The sequence below is a fragment of the Brassica napus genome, chromosome A7 (genome assembly GCF_020379485.1).
Source record: "Brassica napus cultivar Da-Ae chromosome A7, Da-Ae, whole genome shotgun sequence".
Taxonomy (NCBI): Eukaryota; Viridiplantae; Streptophyta; class Magnoliopsida; order Brassicales; family Brassicaceae; genus Brassica; species Brassica napus.
Genome location: NC_063440.1, coordinates 19,295,156 through 19,308,526, shown reverse-complemented (window position 1 = coordinate 19,308,526; position 13,371 = coordinate 19,295,156). Strand labels below are relative to the sequence as shown.

The 13,371-nt window shown below is 35.4% G+C and overlaps 5 protein-coding genes and 1 non-coding gene across 8 annotated transcripts; 3 read left to right on the top strand and 3 right to left on the bottom strand.

Annotated features, from left to right (window-relative positions):
- Positions 1–83: 83 nt before the first annotated feature.
- On the top strand, positions 84–155 carry TRNAK-UUU. Its single transcript has one exon. It is a non-coding gene; the product is annotated as a tRNA-Lys (tRNA).
- A 979-nt stretch (positions 156–1,134) lies between these two features.
- LOC106353411 (metacaspase-7-like) lies at positions 1,135–3,583 on the top strand. 3 transcript variants are annotated; one of them, XR_007314624.1, is made up of 3 exons: positions 1,135–1,582; positions 1,724–3,439; positions 3,525–3,583. XR_007314624.1 is itself a non-coding variant. In XM_048735729.1 (2 exons), the coding sequence occupies exons 1-2, from the start codon at positions 1,237–1,239 to the stop codon at positions 2,488–2,490; spliced, it is 1,113 nt and encodes a 370-aa protein (XP_048591686.1). In that variant the 5' UTR covers positions 1,135–1,236; the 3' UTR covers positions 2,491–3,440. The 3 variants fall into 3 exon arrangements, 1 of the variants encoding a protein (XP_048591686.1); XR_007314625.1 differs by lacking the exon at positions 3,525–3,583 and having other exon boundaries at positions 1,724–3,237; positions 3,355–3,440; XM_048735729.1 differs by lacking the exon at positions 3,525–3,583 and having other exon boundaries at positions 1,724–3,440.
- Positions 2,998–5,341, top strand: LOC106353410 (E3 ubiquitin-protein ligase RGLG4-like). The gene is made up of 11 exons (XM_013793165.3): positions 2,998–3,237; positions 3,355–3,439; positions 3,525–3,665; positions 3,737–3,850; positions 3,921–4,018; positions 4,105–4,184; positions 4,283–4,388; positions 4,471–4,598; positions 4,706–4,814; positions 4,897–4,953; positions 5,056–5,341. Exons 1-11 carry the CDS (start codon positions 3,103–3,105, stop codon positions 5,137–5,139), a joined length of 1,137 nt encoding a protein of 378 aa, XP_013648619.2. The 5' UTR covers positions 2,998–3,102; the 3' UTR covers positions 5,140–5,341.
- On the bottom strand, positions 5,281–6,352 carry BNAA07G20360D. The gene is made up of 2 exons (XM_013793167.3): positions 6,082–6,352; positions 5,281–5,639 (listed from the first exon to the last, which is right to left on the bottom strand). Exons 1-2 carry the CDS (start codon positions 6,280–6,282, stop codon positions 5,460–5,462), a joined length of 381 nt encoding a protein of 126 aa, XP_013648621.1. The 5' UTR covers positions 6,283–6,352; the 3' UTR covers positions 5,281–5,459.
- Positions 6,353–7,566: 1,214 nt separating this feature from the next.
- LOC106355672 (organic cation/carnitine transporter 5-like) lies at positions 7,567–9,864 on the bottom strand. The gene has a single exon (XM_013795578.3). It carries the CDS (start codon positions 9,190–9,192, stop codon positions 8,584–8,586), a length of 609 nt encoding a protein of 202 aa, XP_013651032.2. The 5' UTR covers positions 9,193–9,864; the 3' UTR covers positions 7,567–8,583.
- LOC125576169 (organic cation/carnitine transporter 5-like) lies at positions 7,657–8,568 on the bottom strand. Its single transcript, XM_048735577.1, has one exon. It carries the CDS (start codon positions 8,566–8,568, stop codon positions 7,657–7,659), a length of 912 nt encoding a protein of 303 aa, XP_048591534.1.
- Positions 9,865–13,371: the final 3,507 nt, after the last annotated feature.

Below are 13,371 nucleotides of genomic sequence, written 5' to 3'. Positions count from 1 at the left end.
AGTTGGGCCTCTTGTTGGCGCAAACAATACCTAGTTAATTATGTTTAATATATTTACGTTTAGTACGGATAACTAATCGTTAAGCCGACTTAGCTCAGTGGTAGAGCGCGTGACTTTTAATCCCGTGGCCGTGGGTTCGATCCCCACAGTCGGCGTAGTTGCAATTTTTTATTTTATATAGATCTCCACGTGGTGAGAACCAATAGTAAGAAGTTAAAGCTTAGTGTTTTTTTTTTATTTGTTTACCAACAAAAAAAGCCTACTGAATTATTTTTTTTTAAGCTACTGAATTTATTATGTAAACAATTTACTGATATTTTGATCAAAGAAAAAAAAACAATTTACTGATATTTTGATTCAAAAAAACAATTTACTGATATTATTAACAAATTAAACTCCCAATATAATGTAGCTAGGCGATATCCTTTTTGGCTCAAGAATACTTTGACAATGATATGGTTCCTGTCTGATTAGTGGTTTTCAGCTAAGTTTTATCCATTTTGGCTCCTCACCTGTTTGAGTCATTTTTGAGTGCATCTCTGTATATTTCTAAAACTTGTTTCTAAAATATAGTTGTCAAAAAAAAAAGTTCAAACTCCCAATATGAAATCATGAAGTCCAATAACAACACTCAATAATGTCGATGCTATATTTTAATGACAATCTTTAATTCTTTACGTTAAAATCTATGAAAATTAATGTTAAAAGAAAATTCTATGGAAAGTTAATGTTAAAGAAAAAAAAGAAAATTTATGTTCAAAATTTATTTTCAAAAGACTTATTCTTGGGTTCACTTCTTAGGTGAACATCTAGGTTCACCCTTTAGGTAAACATCTAGATTCACCAACTAATAAGATTTCATTATTTTAAATTCGATATTTTTTATAAAATAAACATTGTCAAGTTATATTCTGTTTTTAAAATAAAATAAAAAATAATAATAATTACAAAAAATAATATTTTTAATGTCGTCGGGAAAAAAATAATCCAAAAAATAATATTTTTGAAAATCACTACAGCTCGTGACTTTTTAATACCGTGTCCGTTGGCTAATACTATTATTTTCCAAATAGTTCAACCCACGTGAAAAAGACTTGCAATTGAATAAACAAACATGTAGTCCACTAAACAACACCCAACAACGAATATTTTAACGATAATCTTTGATCTCCAGATCATTAGATCTAGTCAAAAGTTTTCTTCCTTGCAAAGAACTTTGAAGGTTATTACAAAACAATGGCGAAGAAAGCTGTGTTGATCGGGATCAACTACCCAGGGACTAAGATAGAGCTAAAAGGCTGCGTCAACGACGTTCACCGGATGCACAAGTGCCTCGTTGACCAGTACGGGTTCTCCGAGAAAGACATCACGGTGCTGATCGACACCGACGATTCTTACACGCAACCCACAGGCAAAAACATCCGTAATGCCTTGTCTGAACTCATAACGCCAGCTAAGCCCGGTGATGTTCTGTTCGTGCATTATAGTGGACACGGTACGAGGGTCCCACTGGAAGAAGGGGAAGAGGATGACACGGGGTTTGATGAGTGTATTGTTCCTTGCGACATGAATCCAATCCCTGGTAAGCAGATCATTTACATTTAGTTCTCCGTTTCTGAAGGAAAAACAGAGAACTCTGTTCATAAACAGAGAGAAACAGAGTACTCTGTTTTGAATGGACATTGATAGAATAATGTGTACCGTCTTGTGTGTTGCAATGCAGATGATGATTTCAGGGATTTAGTGGACCAAGTTCCATCGGGATGTAAGCTTACGTTCGTATCAGATTCTTGTCACAGTGGTGGACTCATCGATGGAGCGAAGGAGCATATCGGAGAGAGCACCAATAAGAACCGAAACCAAGAACCAAAAGCTTACTTCTTCGAACGCGAGATATGGAACTTCTTTTATAGCGTGTTGATGAAGTTTCTTGCGCTTTGTGGGATCTGGAGATCTCAGGAAGAACAAGACAAGATTGAGATCACAGCGAGATACGAAGTTGGCAAATCAAGGTATCTGCCAATGGAGAGCTTCATCAACGTTCTCGAAGAGAAAACTGGCAAAGACAACATCGAGATTGGGAAAATAAGACCGACCCTTTTCGATGTGTTTGGTGAAGATGCGAGTCCCAAGGTGAAGAAGTTCATAAAAGCGATGCTCACCAAGCTAGACCAAAGTGGTTTAGTTGAGAGTGGTCGTGAGATCTATAGAGGAGGATCAAGCAAGGGGTTGGTTCCAGACAGAGGGATACTGTTGAGTGGGTGTCAAACGGATGAGACATCAGCAGATGTGAAGAAGAGTGGAGAAGCTTATGGAGCTTTTAGCAACGCGATTCAGATGGTTTTGTCGGAAGGTGGTGGGGAGAAAGATAAGATCACTAACAGGGAATTGGTTTTGAGGGCAAGAGAGATGCTGAAAGAACAAGGGTTTACTCAGAGACCAGGGTTGTATTGTAATGACCGTTTTGTGGATGCTCCGTTTATATGCTAACTATTGTTTTCATTCAAAACTGTTTTTGCTACTGATGGTTGTCAATTTTTTTGTTCGATATGGTGTGAACACAGAGAATATATTGGCCACAAAGTCATTTTCCTAGATATTGGTTCACTCATGTGCGGGCGGGCAGTTAACAATAAGAGCACCATTATTAAAATGTAAAATTGTCGGTTATATATTATTTTCATAATTTATAATAAATCAGTGTTAAAAACTGTTTTTGCTACTAATGGTTGTGAAAGTTTTGTGGATGCTCCGTTTATATGCTAACTATGATTAGAGCCCCTATTGTTTTCATTCAAAACTGTGTTTTGCTACTAATGGTTGTCAATTTTTTTTGTTCGTCATGGTGTGAACACAAAGAATATATTGGTCACAAAGTCATTCTCTTATCCATATAATAATAAGACCTTCAGTGTATATCAAATAGTTTTGAACTTTCCTGGGTCTTGGTTCAGTCATGTGGGGGCAGCGAACAATAAGTGGTTCACAAACAACAGAAGAAGATAGAGTAATTGGTGCTGCATTAAATGACAGTTAATAAAAATAGTAGTTAGATGTCTTTCAGAGTAGCCTTCTCAAAGAAGAAGAACAAGAAGAAGAGAGATGTCTACGGGTATGGGAAGTGGAAAAGGCAAAAGCCGTCCATCACCGTCTGATCCTTCAATCTTAGTTTCCGACAAGATTAACGCCAGGGAGAAGTACGCTCTCATCCCTGACCGCTTCACTTCCCTTGACCAGGTTCATTTCTTTCCTTTATAACTCAAGTTCTGTCGTTGACTTGACTTTTGACCAACATGGCTTCTGCTACTTCCATGTTCTCTGAGTTCTTCGAAGTCTTAAGTGTTTTTATAAAAGGTATCGAAAGCTCTAAGAGAAGCTGGTCTTGAATCATCTAATCTCATTCTTGGAATTGATTTCACTAAGAGCAACGAATGGTCTGGTAAAGTATACAAAAAAAAAAATACAACTTATTGTATAATTTACACAATGTATTTGAATGTAACAGAGTGATTATCTTTATTCAGGCAAAACATCTTTCAATGGAAAAAGTCTTCATGCTCTAGGGAGAATTCAGAATCCATATGAAAAGGCAATCTTTGTAATCGGACAAACGTTGGCTCCTTTCGATGAAGACAATCTCATCCCCTGTTTCGGCTTTGGCGACTGTGAGTTTTCTTTCCCAAAACACTCTCATCTTCGTTCTTTACTAACCGTATTTTCTTTCACCATTATTCAGCAACAACCCATGACGAGGAAGTGTTCAGTTTCCACAGTGACAACTCTCCATGCCATGGATTCGAAGAGGTCTTAGCATGTTACAAAAGAATCACACCTAACTTGATTTTATCAGGTCTTTAACTTAAATCTCTTTATCTTCATTACCAAACCACAAGCTTCTGAATAGCTTTTTGTTCCAAAAGGGCCAACGTCTTATGGACCGCTCATCGATGCTGCTGTCGACATTGTTGAAAAGAACAACGGACAGTTTCACGTTCTGGTGATTGTCGCTGATGGGCAGGTAAAGGTTCAAAGCTTCTTTAACAGAAAAAGAAAAATTAACACAGGATGAATGGTTAATGATGAGGCCATGTTCTGAATGTGAAGGTAACGAGAGGGTTTGATAAGGCCGAGGGAGAACTCAGTCAACAAGAGAGAGCAACTATCGACGCCATTGTTAACGCGAGGTGAAACAACATGCAATAGCTTCTTCTTCCTTTCTGCAGCTCTCTTCTACTTTGTTTTCAGAAGCTGATTATCCCAGAGAGTTCATTTCACCTTGCAGCTCGTATGCTTTGTCGATTGTTTTAATCGGTGTTGGAGACGGGCCATGGGAGGACATGAGGAAGTTCGACGACAAGATCCCTAAGCGTGAGTTCGACAACTTTCAGGTAACATCTCATTCCCAGTTTTCAGTTCATTTCCATCAGTATCCATCCCCTTTTCTTTGATTTTGATCTGCTCTCTGCAAAGTTTGTGAATTTCACAGAGATCATGAAGAGAGATTCATCAGAGTCAGCCAAAGAAGCTGCATTTGCTCTTGCTGCTCTAATGGAGATTCCCTTTCAGTATCAAGCAGCAACCGAACTCGGCTTACTCGGGTACTCCCTTCACTGTCTCTTTGATATTATCCTCCAAGAGACAGAACATAACTACTGTCTTTCTGTTTTCCTGTCTTAAACTACTTGTGCTGTTCTTATCTGTAAAGGAAAACAACAGGCTTAGCTAAGAAAATAAACCCGAGGCCACCACCTACTCCTTACACACCTACTATTCGTACTGAACTAGCATCACCTGCATCAGAAGAACATACTCAGGTCCTAAAACTTGCTTACTTTTGCACTCTGTTGCTTCCTTGTCGAATCAAATCTCATCTGATATTGTTTCTCGTTAAAACAGAGTTGCCCAATTTGCCTGACTAGCCGGAAAGATGTGGCTTTTGGCTGCGGTCACATGGTAAGTGTCACCTAAGAAGTCTTGATTGTTTTCCTATTACTCAAACCCATTCATGAAAAGAACAGTTTACTCACCTTCGCATTTCTTTTTCTTTTTGTGCAGACTTGTAGAGATTGCGGATCCAGGATAGCAAACTGTCCCATCTGCAGAGTACTGATCACAAGCCGGCTAAGGCTTTACACGTGATCAGTGCCTTTGCACATACTGTCTTTCTCCAGCTTGGTTTACCAAGTGTCTCTGCATTGTTCCAGAATCAGCTTGTACCATTTAAATATCCTATGTACTTATAGATGTTAGCTTGCAAACAAGAATGGTGAAGATTAGAAATGTACAAAACATGGGTTTTACATTTTTTATTCACTGTCACAAAAAAAAATGTTTGAAGTGACTGAATCTTGCACCAGTTCAAAAACCACAAAGCATGCCAGATTCAAAAAGAAGAAAAAAACATGAAGAAACATGCCATCTTTGCATCCATTACAATAGCTTCTTCTAAGAAATGATCATTACTGAGGTTTGGTTGTGGCCGTGTCATTTGGCTTTGGCACAGGTTGAATTCTTTGGTAAGGCTTCCTGGTAAGAGTCTCTCCCTTTAGAGCAGCCACGTATCTGTCGTTGGTGTCTTGCTTCTGTTTCAACTCCCCGAGGTATTCAGCTAGCCTCTCTTGGTTTACTTTACCCATCATCTGACCATACAAAAACCATATTAAACAAATCAACCTTAGATTATTAACACACAGAGCTATGATCAAGAAACTTCACTCCAGCAGAGGAAGAAAACTCAGATACATAAAGCTCCTATTCACCGTAGAACAACTGGGTTTAAAGGACTCAATGAACGCCATGGCGCTTTACAAAGCAGCAGTAAAGAAAGCGCGAGACACAACAATCATCAAGATGTGTTCTAATCATTTTCAAGTGAAACTCACACCGCAGCAAGGCTTCTCTAGAGACCAAACTGTAACCATAAAGCTCAAAAATAAACTACCTTTCCGACAAGACAAATTACATGTTTCTATTACCGAACAGCTATCATAATTAGAGGGGAAAAAAAACCTAAAATGAAGATGCTTAAAGGGCGAGCCTTTACAGAACAATTAGGATAGATAAAACTAAGCAAGTACGTACGGTGGTTTCGGGTCGGGCGGATTGTCGGAGACGGGCCTCGAGCTCCGGGTTAGTGGAATTGGTGAACTGCATAACACCATAGCCGATTATTCCGGGAATGACGCCGCATACAGTAGCGAATGTGAAGAAGAAGGGTCTTGAATCTCGCGTCTTCCTCACTAGCCATCTCCATGCGTTGCTCTTCTCGTACAGAAACGACATCGTTTTCTCTCTCCGAGACACTGGTTTGGTTTCTACTAGGGTTCTTGACTTACAGGTTTGTACTTTGGCGTATATGCGAACAAAGTCCTATATTTCTATATAATTTGTATATTCGCCCGGTTGTTTCTTAAGCTTCAGTGTTTACCTTATTAGTTTATACTATAAATTATTTTTCACTCCCTCTAGTTTGTGATAACAACGTTACAACACCATTCTTAATTTGTTTTGGATCAGGAACACCATATTATTTCAGTTTTACTAAAAAAAAAGCAATCTTACTTATGATGTATCCATAACATCATTTTTTACCCCTGTTCTAAAAAAGCCAGAGGAATATCCGATTTTAGTGAGATTGTTTTTTTTTCTGCCAAATCGGTTAAAAAAATTGGATATCCGATTTTTTTCGCCTAAACCGCCTAAATGACTGCCTAGCCGTCTAATCTATTTTTTATTTTTATTTATTTTTAATAATATTTTTATTTATTTATTTGATCTAAATTTTATAAATATCATTTATATTCATAATTTTGATGAAAATTACACTATATTAAGTTTATATATTCTATTTATGTGTTTTATATAATTTTAAACATGAAAATGTATTAATGTTATACACAATTAAAGATTAATATGTTTTATAACATAGTAAACAATCTAAAATTTTTGCCCCGCTTAATTTTCGATTAATCCCCGATTTTCTCTTTAGGTGCTAAGCCCAACCCGACCGCCCGACTAGCGCGTTCCCGAACAGAGTTTTTTACCACCACATTTATTACAAAAAAAAAACTTCTCATTTTAAACAAAAAATAAAAAAAATGTAGAAAATATAATTAAATATATTAAAATTTCATTAGTTCAACTGAAAACGTGTTACAGACAAATTTCGAAAGTGTATAAATTCGAATGGCCACTTGCTCTGGTTTAGAACCTCTGGTTTAGAATTTATGTAGTTGATGGTGTTGAGACCTGATAATAACCAATTTTTTTTCTAAATTACTAATATATATATTTTCCGGTCTTTTAACTAGGGTTTCTAGTTTTAATTAAGAGACGGTTCTTGGCTTTTGAACCGTTTTTTAAATAAGATATATAACAGACACCTTTTATCCGAAAAGTGTAAAAAAAAGTATGATTTAAGAACCCGTGATCGTGGTTAATCATGCTCTAACGATACGTGAGAATAACAATGAGAGATGTCTGCTAGAAAACCTAGAATTATCGAAATAGTTCCATTTATTAAGATATAACATTGTAGGTTTCACTTTCACATATGAAATATCGACAGAAAATAAAATATGGTTTTATCAATCGGAGCTGAACCGGTAGGTTTGGTTACATCTATAGTGTAACACGACAGAGTTTAGTGTAACATTTTTAGCAACTAACATGGCTACTCTTCATGGCTTGGTCACTCTGCTCTTGTTCATCCATTGTATCACAAAGACCTGCCCCTTTAGTCTCAGGAAGAAGCAAAGCAAAAAACCCAAGACCCGAAACCGCAAAAGAGATGGACGGAACATTTCTTCCAACCGAAGCAATGATCGGACAACAAGCTCCTCCTATTACAAGCGCTTGTCTAAGCATCGTAGTTGCAAAGTTCCTCACGCACGTTGGAAACATCTCAATCATATAAACCGCCATAAGGTTAAACCCGATCCTAGCGCAGAAGAAAGAACAAAGCTCAAAGACAAAAGCAATGTTCGTTCGCCCTAACGTGGTCAAGACGAAACAGAACACTCCTAATGCTCCCCCGACCAAGCAGTTCACAAGCACAGAGCTTCTTCTATTGAACTTCTCCAGCAAGATTGGTGTGATAACAAAGGTAGGTAACTCCACCATTGCGTTTAAAGCTTCACTTAAATAGATGTTCACTTTTATGTCTCTAACCGCTAATGGAACTCCGTAATACATCATTCCCAAACCGAACATTATGATCATAATAACTATGATTCTTCGAAAAGCCCATCTTCTGATGAACAAGTCCATGATTGAGCTGCTTGGAGATTGCTCTAAGGTTTCCTTTGAAGGTAACCTAGACGATACTTTCTCCAAGTAACCTCTCTTTCCAGGTGAGATTCTTTTGAGCACTTCAATAGCTTCTTTGTTGTTTCCTTGCACATGAAGCCAACGTGGAGACTCTAAAGCGAAGAAGTAGATGAAAACACTGTGGATAGCTGCTGGAACAGATGTGCAGAGATAGATAAACCTCCAAGAAGCGTGTCTAACAAGGAATGCGATTCCGGAGAGAGACATAAACCCTAACACAAACAGAGTAAATGGTACCATAGTAGCTCTCGGTCTTCATTTGGTGGAGACTCTCTCGCCTATGAGATTAAACGCGTACGTCCCGGTCTGAGAACGCGCGACTCCGATGGCGAACTTTAAGAAAGCGTAGCTCCATATGCTGGTGGAGAAGAAAATCGAGATTCCAGTGAGCGACATTGCTAGGGTTGTGTAGAAAAGCAGTTGCTTCCTCCCCAAGAAACCGTCTGGAATCATAGCCATGAAAACCCCTCCAACGATAGAACCCATGTAGAAAGCAGACGTAGGGAGACTTCTAAGGAAGGAGCTCGAGCATTCGAGATTGAACTCTGAAATGACGGATTTACCCTTGAACCCGCCGTCCCAATCCCAAGCTGACCGAGGGAGTTTACAGATGTCGGTGGTTGCGGGAGTGCACACATTATGGTCAACACAGTGCCATGTGGGGTATGCATCTGTGAAGACGGTGATGAATATCTGTTGTGCATCGAATGTTAAAGCAAGTCCGACAATAATCACTTGTAGAAACTGTGACAAGTTGAAATCAGACAAGCTTTGTTCGAAGATCTTGTCGAAGTTCAACGGTGGGGAAGTCTCTTCTTCGTCGTCTTCAAGATGGGGCAAGAATGGTGCTGATGAATCCGCCATTGTTGCTCTCTTCAGCTGAATTTTCTCTGAGAGGTGACAATCAACTTGTACCTGGCAAATTATATAATATGGTATGTGGTATATATTGTTTATAGACAAGTTTCCCAATCTCGCATAAAATGCGTGGTCAACGACTCAGAAGATCGTGATCTTTAGTGATCAGTGTTTGAGATTTGTATGTAGATTGTCCTTTATTTTTTGCTGATTAATAATGGAACGAAAACATGTGCGTATTTAAAAAATGTTTGCTTACGAAAAGTCCACACGACATGTTTATTTATCGATGATGTATACGTGTTTCCAAATTCATATTTGAGCTGCAAAGTAAAAGACAATAAATTCATATTTGGGCTAAGAGGTCAAGTTTCACTCATTTTCTAGCAAAAAGTGGAAGCAGAACATGTCATGGACCACAAGGGTGGTTTGAATTCAAGTTAAGTTTACAATCTACATCTCGCCCATGGTCGGTTTTGGACACAACAGGGTGAAACATTCATTTTTAATCTCCAAATTTTAAAGAATATTATACATAGGTACTAAATAGTAAGACTTCTAAATTATCTAAAGAATTATTAAGATTAACGTGAAAATGTTTATGTTCTAAACTTCAGATTCGGTTCTAAATTTTTAGCAAAAAATTATTTTTGAGAAATAATAATGAATAGAGAAAGGTGCTATCAAAGTGACAAATGATGATAAATCTTGGCTTGTAAGATTATCCATCTACGTCTGCCGTCCGCCACCATCCTCACTTGTGACTTGCCACCTTGTGTTATTGCCATGCATATTGAAATACAAGAGGTATGTATGTTATTTATGTTTATATTTACTGTGGTTCTTAAGCTCTCTACTTAACTTTGAAGTGTTGAATCTATTGATCACTCACTGTTCCAAATAATCTCGTACAATTTCATAAGTATTCTGTGGAAATTTGGTGGTTATGAGACACTCAAAACAAATTGTGTAATCTAAATAGGAAAAACAGAACGTAATTAGAGGCCAGTGTGGGGGCGTAACAAATAAAAGGAGAAGAGAAGCTTCCTGGAGAAGTGTACACATGGGAGTGCGTTTATACCCCCTTCTATATATGCTTATCCTTCTCTTTTTTGCCTTTTCTTTCCTCATCTTTTAAAGAGAGAGAGAGAGAGAGAGAGAGAGAGAGAGAGAGAGAGAGAGAGAGAGAGAGAGAGAGAGAGAGAGAGAGAGAGAGAGAGAGAGAGAGAGAGAGAGAGAGAGAGAGAGAGAGAGAGAGAGAGAGAGAGAGAGAGAAAATGAGGGAGGAGAAAGAGAGAAGAGACTGAGAGAAATTAGGAGAGAGCTTTCTCTTTTAGATGCCAACTCAGGGTGATGGCCAGATCTTTATCTTTCCTCTATGACCAACAAAGTTGATCAGTGTATATGGTAAACAACACTTAATCGCAGAACCGTGGGAAAAATAGTTAAGTTGTAGATAAAATTAATTAAGTTGCAAAAAAAAAAATTACGCAATAACAGAATACATAGTAGATTGATTAAATTACTTTAATAAATTAAAAAAAAACATCAAAGATTAAAATAGTTATTAAAAATTTTAAAATATTCATCTAAAATAATCTACTTTGTATTACAAATATTTAGCTTATTTTTCAATATGTTTTTAATAATAGATTGACATCTTATAATAATATAAAAAAATATAGTATATTTTTATTTACAACATAACTATTTATTTTTATTTTTTTGCTATTTATTTAAAATTTTAAAATGGTATTATTATAATAATATAAAGATGTTGATTTAGTCAATAATCAACTAAAATTAACTTTTCTCCTTAATGAAAATTTTCTTCATATTTTTGTCCGCAAAAACGCAAGTTGCATTTCTTTTCATTCCACAATATTTTTATGGTTGGTAAAATACTTGCATACTCACGCCTAAAACACAATTCCGCAATTCTGCAGATTACCAATCAAAGCCTATATACTACATATAAACCGTACATAATTTGAATTATATTGTGACGAATTGGATGCATTGAATAATTAAAAAAACATTATTTATCAAGGCAACACTTTTGATTTACAAACACCCTAATTATTTTTAAATATGTAAATTAAAACCAAATTAATAAACTAATTTTGTTCGTAGTAATTAGTGGTACAAAAAGAAAGAAAAGAATAAAGAACAAAGACACCCAATGTCGGTTAATTTCTCTTATGCCAATTTCTTTTGGAAAGATTGTGTAGCTATCAATGTCACTCCACACACACACATACATACTTGCTTTCGTGTATACATATGAAATCAAGTGACTATATACATTTGAATCAAAGTTTTCAGCTTTTGTTGCTGTGTGCATGTGGATTTCCCAAACCCCTAGTAACCTTTTGCTTTGATGGGGAATGGGGATCATCATCGCTCTGTCCTTCGTTTTTCATATTTACTCATGATTTTGTTTACCATAAGCTTGGAATTTAGTTATCCAATGCAGATATCCCATTTTAGCGTAAGGCATCAACTACAAACTAACTTGAGATAGAAATAACTAACTCGTGAAAAAGCAAAAAGGGCCCTTCAAAAGCATTAAATTAGCCTACATGCCTTGCAACATGAGCGATCTGTATTCTCTACCCATAAGGGCATCTCTATCCCTACTCCATTTTCTCCTCTAAAATAGAGTAAAAGTGAATATGAAGTAAAGAATGCTCCAACCCCACTTCATATCTCACTCCATAATAAAATTTACTCCATAAATGGAGTAATCTATTTTTTGTTTGTTCATCACTTCATTATGGAGTGGGAAATAAAATAGGGTTGGAGCAATTTTACTCCATTTTCACTTTTACTCCATTTTGGAGTAAAAAATAGTGTTTTACATTGGAGATGCTCTAATGTATATTATCTGTTTACATTCATGCATGATATATATATATATATACTGGTTATGGCATGTTATATTATATGTAAGAGTATCTCCAATTTAAAACTCAAAATTTTATTCTAAAATAAAGTAACTCTATACGAAGTTGAGTTTACTCTAAATATACTCTAAAGTTGGAGTAAAAAATAAAATAATTACTTCATTTGAGTAATAAATAAATGTTAACTCTATTATAGGTTAAAATAGAACGAAGTTAGAGCATTTGTTATTTCGAATTCTATTTTAAAATAAATTATGGAATAGAGATGTAGATGCTCTAGTATCAATCATTTAGTATATACATTCACATTGACAAGACTGTCACTTATGAAAATTGTATAAAATATATAAAATAATATATAATATTGTGAATTTATCTAAATTTTCAATCGTATAAAAACAAAAAAAAACTGTTATCAAACATATAAATCAGAATTAGTTCAACATAAAACATAAGAAAAGAACAATGAATGATAAAAACAACAAAATCATATTAACCGAAATTGCTAACTGTACCGGTAAAACCTTTTACTCTAAGGGTAAAAGTGTCAGATTCAAATCTCAATAGCTACATAGAAAAGATTTAACAACCGACTCTTTTACTCTTTTCTCTGATCCAATAAGATTATGAGATTCGATAATAACTTCTTGAAATTAAAAAGAAAAACACAACAGTATTGGATGATAAAAAACAACAACAAATCATTGAATCATTCGGCCATTCCATCTATACTATTAAAGCAGGATTCTATTGTCATAATTACCTTAGCCTGCCCTTTCCTTCACTAACATTGCATGTTTCATTAAGGGCAATTAAGTAATATTAATAACAAATCTATATTGGATCATTATTTTTGGATCCAGTCCACATCAAATCTCTCTTGGGTCATTTGAGCCTATTAAAATATCAGATTCAATTCTTACTTTTTTTTTTCTTTTGGGCCATTGAGTTCAAGTTCAAATAATTTTTTTTCAACTATTCTTAATTATTATTTTTTTCTTTTCTTAATATAATTTAAGCATCATAAAAATAATTGAATTTTTTTATTGAAAAGTATAAATCTTTATTTAAAGTATATAATTTTTTAATTAAAATATTAACCCCATAATTAAATTAATTTATCAGAGTTATACCAACTTAATTCATTAAAAAAATAAAGTTTAATTTTTAAAAAATAAATAGTCATTTAAAATGAAATACGATAAATAAAGATAAAAAGTTTAAGTCTTTTATAAAATAAAACACAAATATATGAAAATATGACATTTACTAAATATTT

Excerpts from the sequence above, each read along its gene's own strand:
- LOC106353411 (XM_048735729.1), top strand. The coding sequence starts at position 1,237 with ATGGCGAAGAAAGCTGTGTTGATCGGGATCAACTACCCAGGGACTAAG. Across the intron at positions 1,583-1,723 it reads CGACATGAATCCAATCCCTG|ATGATGATTTCAGGGATTTA; the intron begins GTAAGCAGATCA and ends GTTGCAATGCAG.
- LOC106353410 (XM_013793165.3), top strand. The coding sequence starts at position 3,103 with ATGTCTACGGGTATGGGAAGTGGAAAAGGCAAAAGCCGTCCATCACCG. Across the intron at positions 4,019-4,104 it reads TGATTGTCGCTGATGGGCAG|GTAACGAGAGGGTTTGATAA; the intron begins GTAAAGGTTCAA and ends CTGAATGTGAAG. Across the intron at positions 4,389-4,470 it reads GTGAGTTCGACAACTTTCAG|TTTGTGAATTTCACAGAGAT; the intron begins GTAACATCTCAT and ends CTCTCTGCAAAG.
- BNAA07G20360D (XM_013793167.3), bottom strand. The coding sequence starts at position 6,282 with ATGTCGTTTCTGTACGAGAAGAGCAACGCATGGAGATGGCTAGTGAGG. Across the intron at positions 5,640-6,081 it reads CCGCCCGACCCGAAACCACC|ATGATGGGTAAAGTAAACCA; the intron begins GTACGTACTTGC and ends TTGTATGGTCAG.
- LOC125576169 (XM_048735577.1), bottom strand. The coding sequence starts at position 8,568 with ATGGTACCATTTACTCTGTTTGTGTTAGGGTTTATGTCTCTCTCCGGA.
- LOC106355672 (XM_013795578.3), bottom strand. The coding sequence starts at position 9,192 with ATGGCGGATTCATCAGCACCATTCTTGCCCCATCTTGAAGACGACGAA.